Below are 18,540 nucleotides of genomic sequence, written 5' to 3'. Positions count from 1 at the left end.
CAATAGAGAATATGAAACTTATAGTTGCAATGAACTTCAAAGTATAGATACAACAAAAGTTTTGACTCAGATTGCTTTGAAGAGTCTTATAACAGACAAAAGTTGGAGTTGTTGAAAGAAAATATAAAGACCAAAGCGTTTGTGAAAATGTTGCAAATTTCATTATGGTTTCAAACAATGTTGTTCCGATGAAGTTAGAAAGTTCTGACAGAAGATATGTAGTTGTCAGAACGTCAGATTCTCATATGCAAGATACAGAATATTTTGACGACTTAGCAGAAACTTTGACACCAGAGTTTTACAACCATTTGTTCTCATACTTTATGACATTAGATATTTCTAAGTTCAATCCAAGACAAATTCCACATACCGAAGAGAGACAAACATTGTTAGAAGCAAACAAGAGTGTATATGAACTGTTCGTAGATGAAACTGACTTTGAGTGTTTAGATGAAAGGTCATTGTACGATTCATATAAACAGTATTGTCAAGAATATGGTTATATGGCAGCTTCTAAACGAACATTCTTGGCAAATGTCAAAAATCTTTTAGATGTTCAGAATGGTGTATATAAAGAAAAATTTTCTGAGTAAATTTTAAAAAAAATATTTTTTTATTTTATTTGAAATGTACGCTGAGTTTGTTGGAGAAGACCGTTGGGAAACTTGTTTGTTAGATGGAAAATATGAAATTCACTGTTGTGGTCATTTGAAGTCAGAAAACAAAAGACAAAAAGAGTTTTAAGCGAATGGGAGCGAAATGACGGATATACTACTATGAAGATGAGTGGAAAACACTATTTTAAACATATTGTCATTGCAACTCATTTTATACCGAACCCTAACAATCTACCTCTTGTAGACCATATAAACCATATAAGAAACGACAATAGACTTGAGAACTTGCGTTGGGTCACATGTTCTGAAAACAATAAGAACATAGGCAAATTTCGAGATATTGTATTCGAATTTGTCGACGAACTAGAAGATGAAGCAATTGAAATTACAGACTATGGTAAGCATACGTTTGAGTTTTACTACAGCGAAGACAAGACTCTTTCTACTTTTATACCGGCGTAAACTATAGGAATTACAAGTATATTTACTAAGACGGGCTATGCTCATGTAAACGCTAGAGATACAGATGGAAAAAACGTTCGAATACTTCTTAACAAATTCAAGAAGCTATATGGCATACCATTTTAAAACGTTTTTTTTAAAAAAATATTTTTTTTATCCGATAGAAAAGATGACAAAATTCATCTCAGTAAATAAGTACATGACAGAAGTCAAAGATAAGTTAGCTCCATTCGCATATTTGAATGTTTACTTCTACCATTTTGAAAAGTCTACATTTGACAAAGTTTGGAACATTGCACCAGTTAAGTTTGCTGTTGTTAGAAAAAGTGGTGCAACTTTTGAAGACTTAGACATAGAAGGTTTGTTAGCAGTCAAAGAAAATTTTGACAGAAAGTTCTCAAAACTCGAAGAAGGCAAAGCATACAAACTTGTTATACCTTATGAACCAAAGAAAGCAGACGACTATGAATATTATGAGTCTAAGATAGTTGAAGTTCAAGGTAAATTGGTAAAAAGATTTTAGAGTCTAAGCCAGTTTGCTCCTAAGAGGAAGAGAACATTGACATTGACCCAGAAATGTTCTAAAAATAAAATTTTATTTTTACATGTCAAATTTCTTTTTCTCTGGTTCAGGTTCTTTCTTCTCTTCTTCTACTTTCTTTTCTTTCTTCTCTCTCTTCTTCTTCTTCTCTGGTGGAGTTATGTCAAACTTCTCAGAACCATATTTTTGTAAAAGGTCTTTGTCCTTTAATAGCTCTTCTATTCTGTTTTCTATTTCATCTTCAAGAACAGCGCATGTGTCTTCTTTGCATTCTAAGAACTTTTGTTGGACTTCAGCTTTCCAATCGGCGTCATCTCTGTCAACAAGTCTGTCATTGACAAATTTTAAGACTTCTCTGCTTAATGTTTTATGGTTCTTGTCATATTCCCAGAAACAGAACTTTAGAACAAATTCACCTTTCTTGTTTACACTATGTAAGATTTATGGTCTACAGATGTTTTGCTGTCGAAAAGCTTGTCTCGAATATAGATAGCGAAATCGCTAGACATTTCCTAAAAGATAAAATTTTTAATTTTTCTAAAAATATGTTAGAAAAAAAGTTTGCTGACATTGACAAGAAATTTGAGAATGTTTTAAACAAGAACAAGAGGAAGTTGGAAAATGCTCAGATAAAACCCATACATGACAAGTTCTTATTTGCTCAGAATGGTATAACAGGTCTAATTGCACCGCCTGGGTCGGGTAAGACTTTCACTTATCTTAAAATGGCTGCACAACAACAAGAACTAGATGAGAAGAACCCATTCTATGAGTTAGTTGTTATTTGTAGTACTTCTGGTCAATTTGACCAAACCGTCAATTCGTTCAAAGATATTATAAAGAAGTCTAAGTTAGTATGTATAAAAGACTCTGAGTTGTTAGATTGGATAAAGAAGTACCAAAGAAGAGTTTTGAAGTACAATGCTATAAATGAGTATATAAATTCTAAGTTTAAAGACCCTAATGAGGAAATGCAGAGAATATTAGAGAAGAAACACTTCAGAAACAAACAGAAAGAGATAGAATACATTTCGAAGAAATTGCAATCTTACGATTGGAAGACTTACCCTCATAGATGTCTTCTTATCTTAGATGATTTCGCCTCTCATCCTTTGTTAAAGAATAGAGAACAAGACATGTGTCGAATTCTTAAGAAGCTCAGACACTTTAACATCTCAGTCGTAATATGTGTACAGACAGCAAAGAGTTTAAGTAAGGATGTAAAGAGAATACTTACTGACATTGTACTTTTCCCCGGATTGTCCGAAGACGATTTCATGGAACTTATGAAAGAGTCCATGGCAGGTAAGTTTGACAGACATGAACTATGGGAGAAGTACAAAGTCATACAAGACCCTCATACTTCTTTCAGAATTCATATCTACGCAAACAAAGTTCAAATTGTAAAAAGTCAAGCGTAAAAAATCTAAGTGTTTAGTCTTAGTAAGTCTGTTGTGGTTCTGCAGCTTTCGGTTCTTCTGGCTTTGGAATGGACTCGGTTGGTGGTACGTGGGACATTCGTTTGTGTCCTGTCGGAAGGAAGGACTCGGAATGTCGGAAGGAAGGACTCGGAATGTCGGAAGGAAGGACTCGGAATGTCGGAAGGAAGGACTCGGAATGTCGGAAGGAAAAACTCGGAATGTCGGAAGGAAAAACTTTTTCTGTCGGAAGGAAAAACTTTTTCTGAAGTTCGACCAAAAAGTTCTCAATTTTCGAAAATTTGAATGGTTTACGGACGAACAACAGGAAATTTTTTTCCAGTTGTCAGGAAATTTTTTTCCAGTTGTCGGGAAATTTTTTTCTTGTTGGAAGGAAGGACTCGGAATGTTGGAAGGAAGGACTTGGAATGTCGGATGGAAGGACTTGGAATGTCGGATGGAAGGACTCGGAATGTCGGATGGAAGGACTCGGAATGCCAGAAGGATTTGACAAGACAATTTACCTTATAGAGCTACCTGAGCCATCTGAAGTCAAGACCAAAAATAAATGGTTCATTTACTCTTCCTCTTTGAAGTTATCGAAATATTCTGTTATTTTTTCTTTCAGTAGCGGCAAATCTTCTTTGAAGGTAAGTATTGTACAACCTTTAATATCATAGTGTGTTTGAGGTAACGTATCTTGAACTATTTGTTTCACATCTTCATTCGGTGTCATTGAAATCGGTAAGTTTTCGCGATAGAACCAATTTCTGTCAGATTTGTAAATCTTAGCAAGGTCGTAAAAGCTTTTGTTGTTTCTTCTGACTAAATGCAACATAACCATATCTCTGTCTTCTTCATTTTCCATCTCTTCAGTATAAATCATATACTTATAGTTCTTTTCCTTTCCTTTTGGTACCGAACGTGGTATTCTTTTCTGTATGCTTTTATCTTCTTTCATCATATCTTCTCTCTGCTTTGTACAAAGTTCGTCAAGAAGTTTACAAACATACCATGCATAGCGAGGTGAAGCCCACATTGCTATTGAACTAACTAGGAACTTATGAACATATATACCTTTTAGATGTGATGGTAAGTTTTGTCTGTCTTGGTACATCTTTTTAAGTTCTACATGTTCAAACTCACTGAGGAGTTCATGAGTGCTATCTAATTCAAACCAGTCTTGTGGTTTCTTAGTATCTGGTGCAAAACATGCTGTCAAAATACTTTGCATTTGGTACATATCGTCTTTGACCGAACGAATGAGACGGAGTTGTTTGTTAAACTGTATGTACTCATATTCTTCATTTATAGCTTCATGGACTATAACTGTTGTTGTGTTCTCTGTTGTTGACATATCTGTCTTTACATACAAAATAAAAAAATATTTTATAAAAAACTAACTTTATTTTTTTTAAGTTTGGTCATCCTTCACTATATGACAAATATACTATATTTTACTTAAAAATATGCAAGCGGCTCATAGCTCAGTGGTATGGGCTACCTCGCTACAGGCGTCGAAGACCTCGGTTCAAATCCCGATTCGCGCAGGTTTTTTCCTTTTATGCAGTGAAATTTCATGTACATAGGTTACTTTGGTGTTAGACCCTAGTGAAGAAAATAGAACGATATAAGTTTACATTTGTAAGGCTACTTTGGTGTTAGACCCTAGTGAAGAAAATAGAACTATATAAGTTTACATTTGTAAGGTTGGACGATAAAATTTACTGACTGACGTCGGACATTGTCTTGAAAAAGTAAAAGACTTGTCTTGAAAAAGTAAAAGACTTGTCTTGAAAAAGTAAAAAGACTTGTCTTGAAAAAGTAAAAGACTTGTCTTGAAAAAGTAAAAGACTTGTCTTGAAAAAGTAAAAGACTTGTCTTGAAAAGTACGGGTATCGTCTGAAATCAAGACCACTGTTCTCAAATTTGAGAACTTTACACCAAAAAATTTCTTGAAAAAATACGGGTCTTGTCTTGAAAAAGTAAAAGACTTGTCTTGAAAAAGTAAAAGACTTGTCTTGAAAAGTAAAAAGACTTGTCTTGAAAAAGTAAAAGACTTGTCTTGAAAAAGTAAAAGACTTGTCTTGAAAAAGTAAAGACTTGTCTTGAAAAAGTAAAAGACTTGTCTTGAAAAAGTAAAAGACTTGTCTTGAAAAAGTAAAAGACTTGTCTTGAAAAAGTAAAAGACTTGTCTTGAAAAAGTAAAAGACTTGTCTTGAAAAAGTAAAAGACTTGTCTTGAAAAAGTAAAAGACTTGTCTTGAAAAAGTAAAAGACTTGTCTTGAAAAAGTAAAAGACTTGTCTTTGAAAAAGTAAAAGACTCGTCTTGAAACAATGACCGACATAGACCCAGCAGATGAGGCAATCTACCTTATAGAGATAAATGAGCTAGTTAGGAACTACCTGAGCCATCTGAAGTCAAGCGTAAAAATAAACGCTTTACATGTATTTTTCAGCAACTTCGTCAAATAATTTTATAGCTTTATCTATCTCATCTACTTCAAACGTTTCTTTACCTTTCGTGGGAGCACCATACATTTCTCAAACTTTTCGAGTAGTTCTGTTTCAGCAGCTCTCATATCGTTAACGAACACAACCTTGACTCTATTGACTGTACTGTCATATTTTTAGTTATATTATATGTTCTTCCTATCTTATATCTTTTGTATTGAAGTCCTTCGGTTTCTGAACGATGTAAAGTAAGCCTTCACTGCAACGTTCCGTATCGAATGAACCATAAGTTATGAAGTTATATCCAACAACTGGGTCTAACCATAACAAAACTATTGGTATAAGACTTTTGTCTATAAGATATGCTGTAGTTCCATAGAATCTTACCGATATCATAAGCTCAGGATTTCTTGTCAAAATTTTCTGACTAGAAGCAGTTTCTAACCCAGTCGTGGGATGTTTTCCAAATGGAGATATAATGTCTGACAAAGAATATTTGTTGTATTTCTTTGAGTATCTTACGTTTAAATCACCAATTCTAACCAATTTAGTGTTATTGTCTATCTTTTTAACTGTTTCAAACTCAGTGTTTGTCATTTCTGTTCTTACATACAAAATAAAAAAAATATTTTATAAAAAACTAACTTTATTTTTTCTGTCTTAAGGAAATTCATGAAATTTCATACGGAATTCAATAAAAATAATGTTTATGTTAGAATGTTAGATCTAACATGTTTTCTAACATGTTTTCTAACATGGTCTAAAACACACAAAACTCATGAAATTTCATACGGAATTCAATAAAAATAATGTTTATGTTAGAATGTTAGATCTAACATGTTTTCTAACATGTTTTCTAACATGGTCTAAAACATACAAAACTCATGAAATTTCATACGGAATTCAGCAAAAAATAATGTTTATGTTAGAAATGTTAGATCAATCTAACCTGTTTTCTAACCTCTTTTCTACCCCAGTTATTTTATAAGCGTTTTACATGGTAAACATTGTGAATTCGTGAAATTCTAAACAGTTTTGTAGCTTCTATTTCTTCTTTTAGTATGTCAAAAGTTTTAACGATACCGAAGGTTTCTTTATATTTCTTCTTGACATCTGAAAGAAGGAAATCTTCTGCGGTTGGATAGTTTTTGTTCAGAAATGCTAACATGTCCATTTTATTTTCTGCTGGTTTCTCTGCTTCTTTCTTTAAATCTGCATAGTCGTTTCTCATTCTTTCTATCTCTTTGACGGAGTAGTTATATTTCCTCATTGCTGCTTTACATTTAGAACATTGTGGGTTCATTTTTGCGTTATATTCTGAAACCTTACCTGCTAAAACAACCAAGGCGTCAATGGTTTTCTTTAAATCTGAAGCAGTTGGTTTTATCTGTTCATTCCATATCTTACCTCTTCTATCTTTATCTCTTATTTCCCAAACACATTTTGCAACTAACGAAACAAAGTTGTCGTAGGTCTTAAATTCTTCAGATTTATATATGTCAGAGATGTTCTTATATACCATGTCGCAATCTTTGTCCATGACTTTGTGGTTGCAATGAAATCCAAGAAACTCATAGTTAACCTTTCGTATGAACTTCTTTATTTCTACTGAGTCAGTCAGTCCGACTTCTATTTCATCGAATTCTGGAATAGTAAGCTTTTGTTGTTGGATTTCAGGAAGTTTAGGTAAATGGTCAATAATATCCTGCATTTCATAAAGATACTGTTCATTTGTTTCATCTTTCGCACTACAGTCTAAATTACTTGTTAAAAGTTCTTGCTTTATCTTCTGGATTTTTGTTTCGAAAGTATATGAAGAAGGAATGAAGTTTTTCATCTCTACTAATTGACGTAGGATTCATGACTAACGAGTTTGGTGCTGTTGTTGCTAACATGTTCTTACAATAAAAATAAAAAAATATTTTTTTTAAAACTAACTTTTATTTTTTATGTTTTTTGTGAAAGTGTCAAAATTCATGAATTTCGAGAGTTTTCTACGATGTTAGAAAACGTGTTAGAAAACATGTTAGATCTAACATTCTAACATAAACATTATTTTTGGGTCTTTTACGCTCATTACGAAGAAGTCTTGACAAACATTTACGAAGAAGTCTTGACAAAACATTTACGAAGAAGTCTTGACAAAACATTTACGAAGAAGTCTTGACAAAACATTTACGAAGAAGTCTTGACAAAACATTTACGAAGAAGTCTTGACAAAACATTTACGAAGAAGTTTCGACAAAACATTTACGAAGAAGTCTTGACAAAACATTTACGAAGAAGTTTCGACAAATTCAAGAGTTTTAGACCATGTTAGAAAACATGTTAGAAAACATGTTAGATCTAACATTCTAACATAAACATTATTTTTGCTGAATTCTGTATAAAACTCATGAGTTTTAGACCATGTTAGAAAACGTGTTAGAAAACATGTTAGATCTAACATTCTAACATAAACATTATTTTTGTCGAAATAAATGGTTCATTTACTCACAATATTTTTGTACAAAACGACCCCAAACTTTTAACTTCTTTTCTGCAGCTTCTAATGCTATCTTAGCGAGTTCATATTCTCTAAATTCTCTCTTTAAATCTTCTTGTTCCCATTGGTCTAGTTCGTATGGAGAATCTCTATAACCATAACATATCTCACGTTCATGTTCTATTTGTTTTCCGCACATTTTTCTAACTTCTTGTTCGAACAAAGGTTTAGCATTCTCTACTGTATCTTCAAGTTCTTCTTCATCTAATTTCTCATGAACTTTCTTGTCTATGGAGTCCATAATTTTTCCAACTGCTATACAATATTTTGGAGAAGCCCACATTGCAATATAGTTTACGAGTCTTGGGTCTACATACATTCCTCTAACCTGTTTGATTTCATCCGGAATTCCTGCATGAACTTTGTATAAAAAGCAACCGCCGTTTTCCGCGGGTTGGTATATTCTTCACAAAATGCCTTAAAATACTCTTCCCAGGACTTATTTTCCAACAACCTTCTAAAGTCTTTCCTAAACTGCTGACACATCTTTGTTGCATTTATATAACCATCCTTGTCTCTACATAAGACTTCAATACCGTTGTAAGTGCCTTTTGTGAATGTTTCGCCATTAGATTTGTTCGTGAACGTTTTTGCTTCGACTGACATTTCTGTTCTTACAATAAAAATAAAAAAAATAAATAAAATAAAACTAACTTTATTTTTTTATTTCGGAAAATTCATGAAAATTCAAGAGTTTTAGACCATGTTAGAAAACGTGTTAGAAAACGTGTTAGATCTAACATGCTAACATAAACATTATTTTTACTGAATTTAGCAACAAAATGAACGAGGTCAGGATGTATGTTGCTGAATTCATTCATAACACCCTTTGTAAGCTCATAAAATGCTTGTTTTGAGGTCGAGCCACTTTTGGCTCCACCGTATTCTTTCAACCTGAAGCATTTAATATATGTAAAAATATACTGTTTTAAAATGGTATGCCATTTCATATTTCTCATCTAATTTCTCATGAACTTTCTTCATCTAATTTCTCATGAACTTCATCGTCAATGTTTTGTAAAGACTTCTTCATCTATGTCTTCCCAACGGTCTTTTCCGACAGACTCAGCGTACATTTTTATAAAAATAAAAAAATATATTTTTTCTTTACTTTACATAACCGCCTGCTGCCATAAGTCTTTGACGCCAACCCATACCAGCTAATGAAGGTTGACTTGGTTTAGTTTGGAAACTAAACTTTGTTTTTGGTTTATCTTCAGTTTTTGGTTTTTCTTCTTCTATCGGTTTTTCGTCACTTTTCGGTTCCTCTGACTTTACCTCACTTGCAGGTATGGTTGTGTCGTCAACATCTTCATAAATATCATATGCCATCTGTTTTTGTTTTCCTTTCAACTTTTTGTGTTTGTTGTAAAGTTTAGAATATTTCGACTCTAAGTCAATGAGATGTTCTATAATGAACTGTTGATCGGTGAAGTAAACTTTTCCATCTGTTGTCTCGAAAGCTCCTTCAGACTTCAATATTTTATTTGTGAGAGTCTGTTTCTTTTTTGAGATACTAGCCGTTCCATTTCTATGAAAAGTGACTTTGTAGTTAGGGTTTGTATTTCCAGACCTGGCACTTTCTATTATTGAATTTTTCTCTTCATCTGTAAGTTCTTTGACAGGTTTTGACAATGGTTCTGAACTTTTTGTTTGTGGTGTCAAATCTACCGTTTCAACTTCTTCCGTCATTTCATCTCAGTAAAAAATTTTAGTTTGGTTTGTTTTCAACTGGTTGTTGTTGTTTTTTAAGTCGGTCTAAAACTTCCTGAGGTATAGGAAGAACTTGACAAACACGTGGTTGTGTAACTGCTGGAAGTCGACAAATCCATCTTGAACCCATTTGTCTCAATGCTGTATTGTTCATTTCATCTCAGTAAAAAATTTACATTCCCCACGTTTGAGGTGGTTGCGGTTGGTTGTTGTTTACCCACTGTTGTGCATGGTTATATCCTCTGTTAAAGAATCTTTCACCTTGGTCCATATAGTGTCCTGCTTGGTTATAGTAGTCATTTGCTTTGTTATAATAGTTTCCTGCTTGTCTTCCTACATTGTCCATCCATCCTTGAACTTTTCCTCTTGTTTCAGGATTTGGAATAAGATTTGCTGCATCTCGTGCTACATCCCAACCTTTCTGTACAGTTTGTATAATAGGTTGTGCTTTCTCTTTAAGTATACCTAATGTACTCAAAATCTTCCTTCCAACTCCAAATACACCTCTGGCTATTGTTCCACTGCGGGCAAAAATCTGGATGCAACTCCTGCTAATGCGCCAAATAAACCCATTTCTTATAGGATAAAAATGACGAATCCAAACAAGGACCCGTATGTTTCTAAAGCAACAAAGAAAGCACTCATGGTAAAAATCTTTAGTTCAACACCAAATGCTTGGTTTATGGATATCTTGGAAAACATTCCGAGGTATAGAGAAGATGGACCACCATACTGGCTAATATTTGTCGGTCAAAACACAAGATACTGTGAAGCCATACCATTATGGTCCAAAAATATTTTAGATGTGAAAACTGCTTTGACAATATTTGTTGACAAATACCATCCAACAAAACTGACATCTGACTGTGAAAGTTCTTTCAAATCAGACGATATTAAAAACTATCTGCGTTCAAAAAATGTAAACCAATATTTCATTGTCGACCAAAACCATTCTGCTCTTGGTGTCATTGACAGTTGTATAAAAATCTTAAGAGACTTAAACCAACCACAAGGTGGTGAGGTAGATGAAATGTCATATGACGACAAGTATAGACACTTCTCCATGGCAAAGATGAGACAAGTTTTAAATATTTACAATACCCGTAAACAAAAAGGTTTGGGAAACCACTCCCCTGAAGAAATGAAAAACAACCCCGACTTAGAGAAAGACTATATATTTAATAGTTTAGTCAAAAGAGACAAACAAGAAAGAATGCCAGGCTTCAAACTTAAGAAAGGTGACAAAGTAAAAATAGAAATACCTAAACGCGACCCATATGAAAATACTATTGACTATGACAACAATGGGAACTCGACAGGTACTCACATTCGTGTTCGTAAAAATAGAAGAAAGTATACAAGAGAATATTATGAAGTTTTAGGCAAACATGGCAAAATGTACAGACTGCAAGCAGAAGATAAAACTACTATTGTCAGACCTCGTTTCAAACTTGTCAAAGTTCAAGGTGGTATACTTTCAAAGACAGTTCCTAACAAATATAAGACAACTCCTGACGAATATGCTAAAGAAGTTGAAAATGACGACTAAGCAATTCTATACCATGCGTAAACTGTCATGTAAGGTGGCATGTATTCTTTACTTTGTCCCGTTGTTTGTGTATATCCTGAAACGAAATGTGTATGGTTTCCTTCTCCCTGAGTGTCACTCCAGTAACAATTTATAGCAAACTTAACGTCGTCTTTAACATCATATCCTTTACCTTTTGTCATTCCTGACCAATCCCAATATCTATGCTTATGCCAACCTGCTTGAGATGTACTTAAATCTATGTAATGACTGTGCGCAGGTAAGTTTTCACCTGAAATCGTTTTACTTCCACCTGTTTCCTTTGAAGAGTTTGCACAATACAAAAACCTGTCGACTATTTGTTCCCATGCACCAACACCAAACATTACTTGAGGACCTCTTGCTTCCATAGATGTATAAATAGAACCTACTGGGTTCATTAAATCAAACATATGAGATATTATAGGATTGTCTCTTTTGAACTTAAATATAGTGCAACTATTTCAGGTTTCTTCTGGTTTAAGTCAGAATATTTTTTATAATATAATCTTATGTTTTCAGGTAGGTAAAATCTTGACTATAATATTTATTTCTGTCATCTTCATAATAGTATACTATTCTCGTTTTTTCTATTGCATTATATCTTTTATATCTATAAAAATCTAAATATAATGTTAGCTTTTGTTCATCTACATGTGGTGTTCTGTTGTCATCTCCATAGTCATAATAGTATGGTGCTGGAGCTGGGTCAGGCAATGTCATATCTGTCATTTCATAAACTCGGAAATATTTCTTTTGTTCGTCTCCATATAAGTTTAAGTAGCAGTTGTTGTCTAATGGAACTTTAACTTGTGTACCATCGTTCTTTTTATAGCTTACATACATTTCATTGTTATTTTTCGGAATGAGTTTATACCGTGTACCATTTTTTAAGGAGTGTACAAACTCCCATCTAAAATATTTGTTTTCTTCATTGACAGAAAAGTCACCAACAATAGTTTCAATATTTTTTGTTCCAACTAAACTTTGGTATATTTCATTGACATATGTTTTATCTGCTTTATTTTCAAGGCTAACGTTTAAGTCTGTTTTTTCAGAAGATGTATGTGTATGTCCAACGTCACTTTTCCTGTTTAAGGTTTCTTGTAAGTTTGTAATATTTGCAATGGTATGGTATGTCCAACGTCACTTTTCCTGTTTAAGGTTTCTTGTAAGTTTGTTATTTCAGATATAGTATGTGTATGAGTCTTTTTAGAATATTCGTTTTCAGCTCTTGTCACTTCACTTGACATTTTATTGTCAACATATGTTTTGTCTGCTAGTTCAGGATGAGTATGTTCTTTTGTTGCATAAGCATTGTTAGCTCTTTCTTCTTCTTTTGCTATTGCATCGTCTACATATTCTTTGTCAGCTTTGTTTGTCAACATCTGTTTTCAAAAGAAGTTCAGATATAGGTTTCTCGTTTAAAGTTCCTTTGTTGGATTTATACAGACAGTATGGTTCTTATTGTCTTGAAAAGAAACTCATCTGTCATTGGGTTTAATGTCAGTTTTAAGTTCCTTCTTTCAATGACTCAATATCTTAGAATAGTTTGAAAAGTTTGTTGTGTTCTTATTTAGAGCTTGTATAATGAGTTGTCGGTTGTGTTGTATTTCTCTCAATAGACGCTGTTTCATTTGACATTTTTATTCTAGATAAAATATGCTTCCAATAGAAAAAGAAAATTCAAGAGTTGCTACAACTAAACCATTAGATGAACTTTTTACTAATGTCGGTCAAAAGTTTGAGACAGAGACCGTAAAGCATGAAGGCTATCGTTTTGACTACCCATTAAGATGGCTAAGAGACCCATCTGTCACAAAAGCTATTGGCTTTCGTAGAATGAAGTTTGTGTCTGTAGAAGATAAAAGTTTTCCATTTATTGTAAGGTTTCATATAGATTATATATCTGAAGGGAAACGAAAAATGTGGGAAGAAATTGAGCTAATACAAGTTGACCTTTCATCTTCTCTACAGACTGCGTTAAAAAATATAGAAGATAAAATAAATTCATGTTATGCAAAATATGCTGATGAATATGCAAATACCGAGAGCACACTTTATGTGAGAATTGTATATGACAAACAAAATTCACAAGTGTCATTTCAAATCTACGAAGACAATCCAAAGAAAGACGAACAAATATATACAGAATTCACTGCAATGTCATGGTATTATTTGCAAAGAATGTTAAATCAGAAAGTCGAACTTCCTTTAGCAAATATTTACAGTCGATATGCAAGAGATGAACCATATTTATTTAAAGATGTTTTCGACTCAGATGCTATTATAGTTCATGCTTCATTTTCTGGCGCCCAAAACTCTTTCTTATGCTTGGCAAATGACTTTTACGAAAAACCTACAAAGTTATACGAACCACCAAGTGGAAGTATTTCAGACTTTCAAGTATGGTTTACTACAGATGGAAGAAAAAGAATAATTCCATTATACCATGCGTTTTACTTAGAACTTAGTTTCATATACAACTACTATCGAACGGTAAAAATATAATTTTTTAATACGGTTGAGGTGTTGGATTTGGTTGCCAACTTGACTGTGGTGCAGGTTCAGGCTGTTGTATAACAGGAGCTTGCTCTTCTGGTTCAGGGTCTTTAGGTATAATACCAACAAACTGACCTACTCTTTTACCAATATTTTTGACACCGTTCCAAATTCCTTTTCCGACAGATTTTATTCCATTCCATATACCTCTTCCAACATTTCGAAAGAAGTTTCCTATCTTACTGAAGAAACCCATTTTACTATATGTAAAAATCTAATGTCCGCCTAGTCTCTTACGTTTCCTTCTGAGTTCCATTGCATTCTTTAACTGGAGCTCATACATTCTGTTTCTCCTCTGGTAGAAAACATATTCTGGGTCAACTCCTGTGTTTGCGTCATCTGCATAAAGTTGTTTATATCCCACTTCAGGGTTTGTATAAAACTCTTTCCATCTCATATTTGCATACCATGGTGGCAAACCTAACGCAGCGTCATTTGACATGGCAGTTTGCATTTGTACATCTGTTGGCACTTGACCATAGTTTGCCATTGCAGTTTGTATTCTAACTTCATTTGGAATATTCTCTGGGTTTGGTTGTCCAGGTTGCTGTGCATTCGCTAAGTTCTGTGCGTCCATTTAATATTAGATAAAAATATCTCTTACGAGTACATATGCTGAACATTTGCTGGTATTGGTTCATCTTCATATTCTCTATATCTTTCTGCCACGTCAAATAAGTAAATGACACAATGGAAAAAACCTAAAACAAGTAGTCCTATTTCAAACCACATTTACTTACTAGTAAAATTTCTTTGTTATGACACTTTCTCCAGTTTATAGGACCTCTCTCATATTCTATCTTGTCATATATAAACTCATAGTCATGTATGTCCTCTAACCATCTCATAACGGTTTCCAAACCACTTTTATCGGATGTAAAGTAAAAGCATGGACAGTTATGTAAAACGTCTAAAGTTTCTAAAGAGTCTCTCAAAGTCCAGTCTACTTGGTATTGAAAATCCCATGTGTTATAGAACGGCGGGTCCACTATAAAGAAAACATTTTCCTTGTCTTTATATTTTTCATACAACTCTGTCCAATGACATCTCACAAACTCTATACCCTCAATATATTTTTCTATGTCCTCTTTGAAAACATTTGTATAGTTAAGATATAAAACTTTTGACATAAGTGTTTCAATGTCATGAACTCTTATAGAACCACTATACAATAGTCTAGAAGATATACTATCCCAGTCTATATATTCTGCTTTTTTCAAAACCTCTCTGACAGTATTTTTCTTATCTAATGGTATACGTTCCATCTTACCTATAGGTATCTTTTCTTTTAACTCTTTCAATATTTTGTTTGTGTCTGGTATATGTTTGAGACGGTTCATATAGTTGTCGAAGTCATTGCATATAATCTCTGAGTCAGGAAATACAGTATGGCACAAATGAGATATATAGAAACTTCCACCGAACAAATCTACAAATGTTAGACCATTCGGTAGTTTCTTAAGTTCTCTCAATAGAATATCTTTACATCTACTCTTATTTCCAAAGAAGGGTAACGGTGGTTTTGTAAAATTCATTTTATATATATAATAAAAATGTTTTTTCCTGAAAAGTGACAGATGTTTTGTTGTGACTTCTTCGTAAAGACTTTGTTGAGATTTCTTCGTAAATGAGTGTAAATGACCAAAAAATAATGTTTATGTTAGAATGTTAGATCTAACACCTTTTCTAACATGTTTTCTAACATCGTAGAAAACTCATGAATTTCTTCGTAAAGACTTTGTTAAGACTTCTTCATCTAATTTCTCATGAACTTTCTTGTCTATGTTTTGTTAAGATTTCATCGTAAAGACTTTGTTGAGATTTCTTCGTAAATGACCCTAGTAGTATATTTTTGGTGTAAATTTCATGAAAATTCACGATGTTAGAAAACATGTTAGAAAAGGTGTTAGATCTAACATTCTAACATAAACATTATTTTTGGTGTAAATTTCATGAAAATTCACGATGTTAGAAAACATGTTAGAAAAGGTGTTAGATCTAACATTCTAACATAAACATTATTTTTGGTGTAAATTTCATGAAAATTCACGATGTTAGAAAACATGTTAGAAAAGGTGTTAGATCTAACATTCTAACATAAACATTATTTTTGGTGTAAATTTCATGAAAATTCAAGAGGTGAGAAAAGAGGTTAGAAAAGAGGTGACATCTCACCTCTTCACCTAAATTATATTTTTGGGTCATTTACGCTCATTACGATGAAGTCTTGACAAAACATTTACGAAGAAGTCTTGACAAAACATTTACGATGAAGTCTTGACAAAACATTTACGAAGAAGAAGTCTTGACAAAACATTTACGAAGAAGTCTTGACAAAACATTTACGAAGAAGTCTTGACAAAACATTTACGAAGAAGTCTTGACAAAACATTTACGAAGAAGTCTTGACAAAACATTTACGAAGAAGTCTTGACAAAACATTTACGAAGAAGTCTTGACAAAACATTTACGAAGAAGTCTTGACAAAACATTTACGAAGAAGTCTTGACAAAACATTTACGAAGAAGAAGTCTTGACAAAACATTTACGAAGAAGAAGTCTTGACAAAACATTTACGAAGAAGAAGTCTTGACAAAACATGAAAACATATATAATTTGTGAAAAGTGAAACATTATATAATGTTTTCGACCAAGAAGACTAACAATTTTCCGAATAAAAACTTCATTTATACTAAACATCTTCGGGGCTAGAAGGCACGAAGTGCCTGGAAGCCCCACTGACTTTTTTTTTTTTTTTTTTTTTTTTCTTTCTGCGCTAAACGAAATTTTAGAAGTAATTCATTCAAATATTTTTATGAAATGTATGAAAATGAAACATTTGTTAAGACAGTTCTTCGATTCAGGTCCAAGTCTTGACACTTGGACACTTTTTTATGAAAATTCAGTTATCACTGAAAAACACACTGAAAATGAAAAATTTAATCCAACAACACAAGGAAATTATTATGTTACAACATGTTTATTCAATGAATTTAAAGAAGTTGTTGTCTATATAGACATCAATGATCAAACAAAACTTCTTATTTCTATTTCTGGATTCAATGGCACAAAAACTCCATCTCGAACAGTTTATTCTTATAAAGGAAGTTGTGTTATCTATCGAACATGTGCCACAAGATCTATACAAACACAATATTGATTGGATGAAGGAGTATTTTTATGTTCATATATGTCATCATCAAATACAAACAACAAAAACATTTTTGAAGATTCAACAGTCTTTGATTGCGGAGAAATAGATAAAGGAGATTCAATTAATCATTTAAGATACGGAAATCTTAGTTATTCACGAAATAACATAACAAATAACAAATGTTATGAAGATGTTTTACTTGATATTTATTCAGAACAGAAATACAACAACAGTCAATCATCTTTCATTGATAACAAAGCAAACTCTAGATGCTTTTTTATTTTTAATACTGGTCCACATCAATTTTATTTATGTAATATCATTAGAAACAATGCTAGTCAATATTGTTTTAATTTATATCAAGCAACAGTTACATTTGAATCTTGTTCAATCAAAAATAATAATTGTACACAAACATTTTATTTTTGGTCATCAAGTTCAGCTACAATCATTAATAGTGATTATGATGGACAAACATCAAGTGCAACAATAACATACTCAATAAACAATTTATACAACAAATTATCACATCTTTCTACAGGACTTTGCGAAGCAAAAAATAAAATTGAAAATAATTTTGAAGAAGAAAATGAGATAAAAAAATTCAACCAAATGAAAAATTTTTGCATCTCCCAATATTTAATCAACTACCAGTGTCAACATCTTCTTAGCATTTCTCATATTCCTTCATATTCAATTTTATCGCTGATTAACTAAATAAACTAATTTTCAAATTTTTAATAATAAATTAATATTTCCAATTTCTGTTTTCAATCGATCAGTTGGATATACAAATCCAGATCTCCCACTTGGTTGATTAGTTTCACCACCATATAGATATCATCCACCACTTTTAGAAGGAAAACTTGACTATAATATTCCTTTATCAAAGTTTTTTCCTGTATCAGTCTCAGTTTATAACCGCAAAGATTATTTTTGCCTGTAGATCCGATAAATAGAAAGATATCAACATTTCTTGAAATTGTAATAGTTGATTCTGCATATACACTATATCCATCAGAGTACTAATAGACTTGTCATTGAGAACATATGCTTCAAATATATATTTTCCAGGATCTAAATTTATTTTGATATATGTGGGATAATAAGTGCTATTACGTGGATAAAAAGAATTTGCATGATATTGTGGGCATATAGGAGAATAATTTTGATAAACTTTACTTGTATCTTGGATAGAACATTTTCCATATCGAAAATTATTTGCTCCAGTCATGAATTACTCAGTACAATTTGAAAAGTTTTATAATGTATTAATAAGATCTAAAACAATTTCATAATGGCGTGATTTAAGATTAATATTTTCAATTAGGATTTATTAGAATGACAATAGTAAATTTTGATAAAACAAATGTATTTACAAAGGGATATTAACTAGACAAAGATGCCAATTGAATAGTAAATCATTTTTTAATTTGTCATGAACGAATATGACAACTTTAATATATGATAAAGTCATATCTTCTTAATTCAAGTGTAAAAGATGCAA

General features: G+C 32.4%; 9 protein-coding genes and 2 pseudogenes across 11 annotated transcripts, besides 1 other annotated feature; 4 read left to right on the top strand and 7 right to left on the bottom strand.

Annotated features, from left to right (window-relative positions):
- Positions 1 to 12,531: part of a mobile genetic element that runs on past the window's edge.
- TVAGG3_0638490 lies at positions 1,249 to 1,664 on the top strand (annotated as a pseudogene). Its single transcript has one exon. A coding segment is annotated over exon 1 (416 nt).
- TVAGG3_0638480 (uncharacterized protein) lies at positions 1,681 to 1,947 on the bottom strand (the record flags this gene model as incomplete). Its single annotated transcript, XM_051241139.1, has 1 exon — positions 1,681 to 1,947. A coding segment is annotated over one exon (267 nt), but the record flags the coding sequence as incomplete, so codon positions are not given.
- Positions 2,592 to 3,041, top strand: TVAGG3_0638470 (protein of unknown function, DUF4106 family; the record flags this gene model as incomplete). Its single annotated transcript, XM_001314455.2, has 1 exon — positions 2,592 to 3,041. One exon carries the CDS (start codon positions 2,592 to 2,594, stop codon positions 3,039 to 3,041), a length of 450 nt encoding a protein of 149 aa, XP_001314478.2.
- On the bottom strand, positions 3,616 to 4,155 carry TVAGG3_0638460 (KilA, N-terminal/APSES-type HTH, DNA-binding family; the record flags this gene model as incomplete). The annotated part of the gene is made up of 1 exon (XM_051241138.1): positions 3,616 to 4,155. One exon carries the CDS (start codon positions 4,153 to 4,155, stop codon positions 3,616 to 3,618), a length of 540 nt encoding a protein of 179 aa, XP_051087725.1.
- On the bottom strand, positions 6,475 to 6,795 carry TVAGG3_0638450 (organellar and viral DNA polymerase type B; the record flags this gene model as incomplete). Its single annotated transcript, XM_051241137.1, has 1 exon — positions 6,475 to 6,795. One exon carries the CDS (start codon positions 6,793 to 6,795, stop codon positions 6,475 to 6,477), a length of 321 nt encoding a protein of 106 aa, XP_051087724.1.
- Positions 7,982 to 8,643, bottom strand: TVAGG3_0638440 (annotated as a pseudogene). Its single transcript has one exon. A coding segment is annotated over exon 1 (662 nt).
- On the bottom strand, positions 9,145 to 9,729 carry TVAGG3_0638430 (phage tail repeat-like family; the record flags this gene model as incomplete). Its single annotated transcript, XM_051241136.1, has 1 exon — positions 9,145 to 9,729. The coding sequence occupies one exon, from the start codon at positions 9,727 to 9,729 to the stop codon at positions 9,145 to 9,147; it is 585 nt and encodes a 194-aa protein (XP_051087723.1).
- On the bottom strand, positions 9,749 to 9,904 carry TVAGG3_0638420 (uncharacterized protein; the record flags this gene model as incomplete). Its single annotated transcript, XM_051241135.1, has 1 exon — positions 9,749 to 9,904. One exon carries the CDS (start codon positions 9,902 to 9,904, stop codon positions 9,749 to 9,751), a length of 156 nt encoding a protein of 51 aa, XP_051087722.1.
- On the top strand, positions 10,340 to 11,299 carry TVAGG3_0638410 (uncharacterized protein; the record flags this gene model as incomplete). The annotated part of the gene is made up of 1 exon (XM_051241134.1): positions 10,340 to 11,299. One exon carries the CDS (start codon positions 10,340 to 10,342, stop codon positions 11,297 to 11,299), a length of 960 nt encoding a protein of 319 aa, XP_051087721.1.
- A 448-nt stretch (positions 12,532 to 12,979) lies between the features above and the next one.
- TVAGG3_0638390 (uncharacterized protein) lies at positions 12,980 to 13,828 on the top strand (the record flags this gene model as incomplete). Its single annotated transcript, XM_051241133.1, has 1 exon — positions 12,980 to 13,828. One exon carries the CDS (start codon positions 12,980 to 12,982, stop codon positions 13,826 to 13,828), a length of 849 nt encoding a protein of 282 aa, XP_051087720.1.
- Positions 13,829 to 14,186: 358 nt separating this feature from the next.
- TVAGG3_0638380 (uncharacterized protein) lies at positions 14,187 to 14,456 on the bottom strand (the record flags this gene model as incomplete). Its single annotated transcript, XM_051241132.1, has 1 exon — positions 14,187 to 14,456. A coding segment is annotated over one exon (270 nt), but the record flags the coding sequence as incomplete, so codon positions are not given.
- Between the last annotated feature and the right edge of the window lie 4,084 nt (positions 14,457 to 18,540).

The sequence above is a fragment of the Trichomonas vaginalis genome, chromosome III (genome assembly GCF_026262505.1).
Source record: "Trichomonas vaginalis G3 chromosome III, whole genome shotgun sequence".
In the NCBI taxonomy this organism is placed as follows: Eukaryota; Parabasalia; order Trichomonadida; family Trichomonadidae; genus Trichomonas; species Trichomonas vaginalis.
The sequence above is the reverse complement of the archived record's forward strand: the minus strand, read 5'-3'. Positions and strand labels throughout refer to the sequence as shown.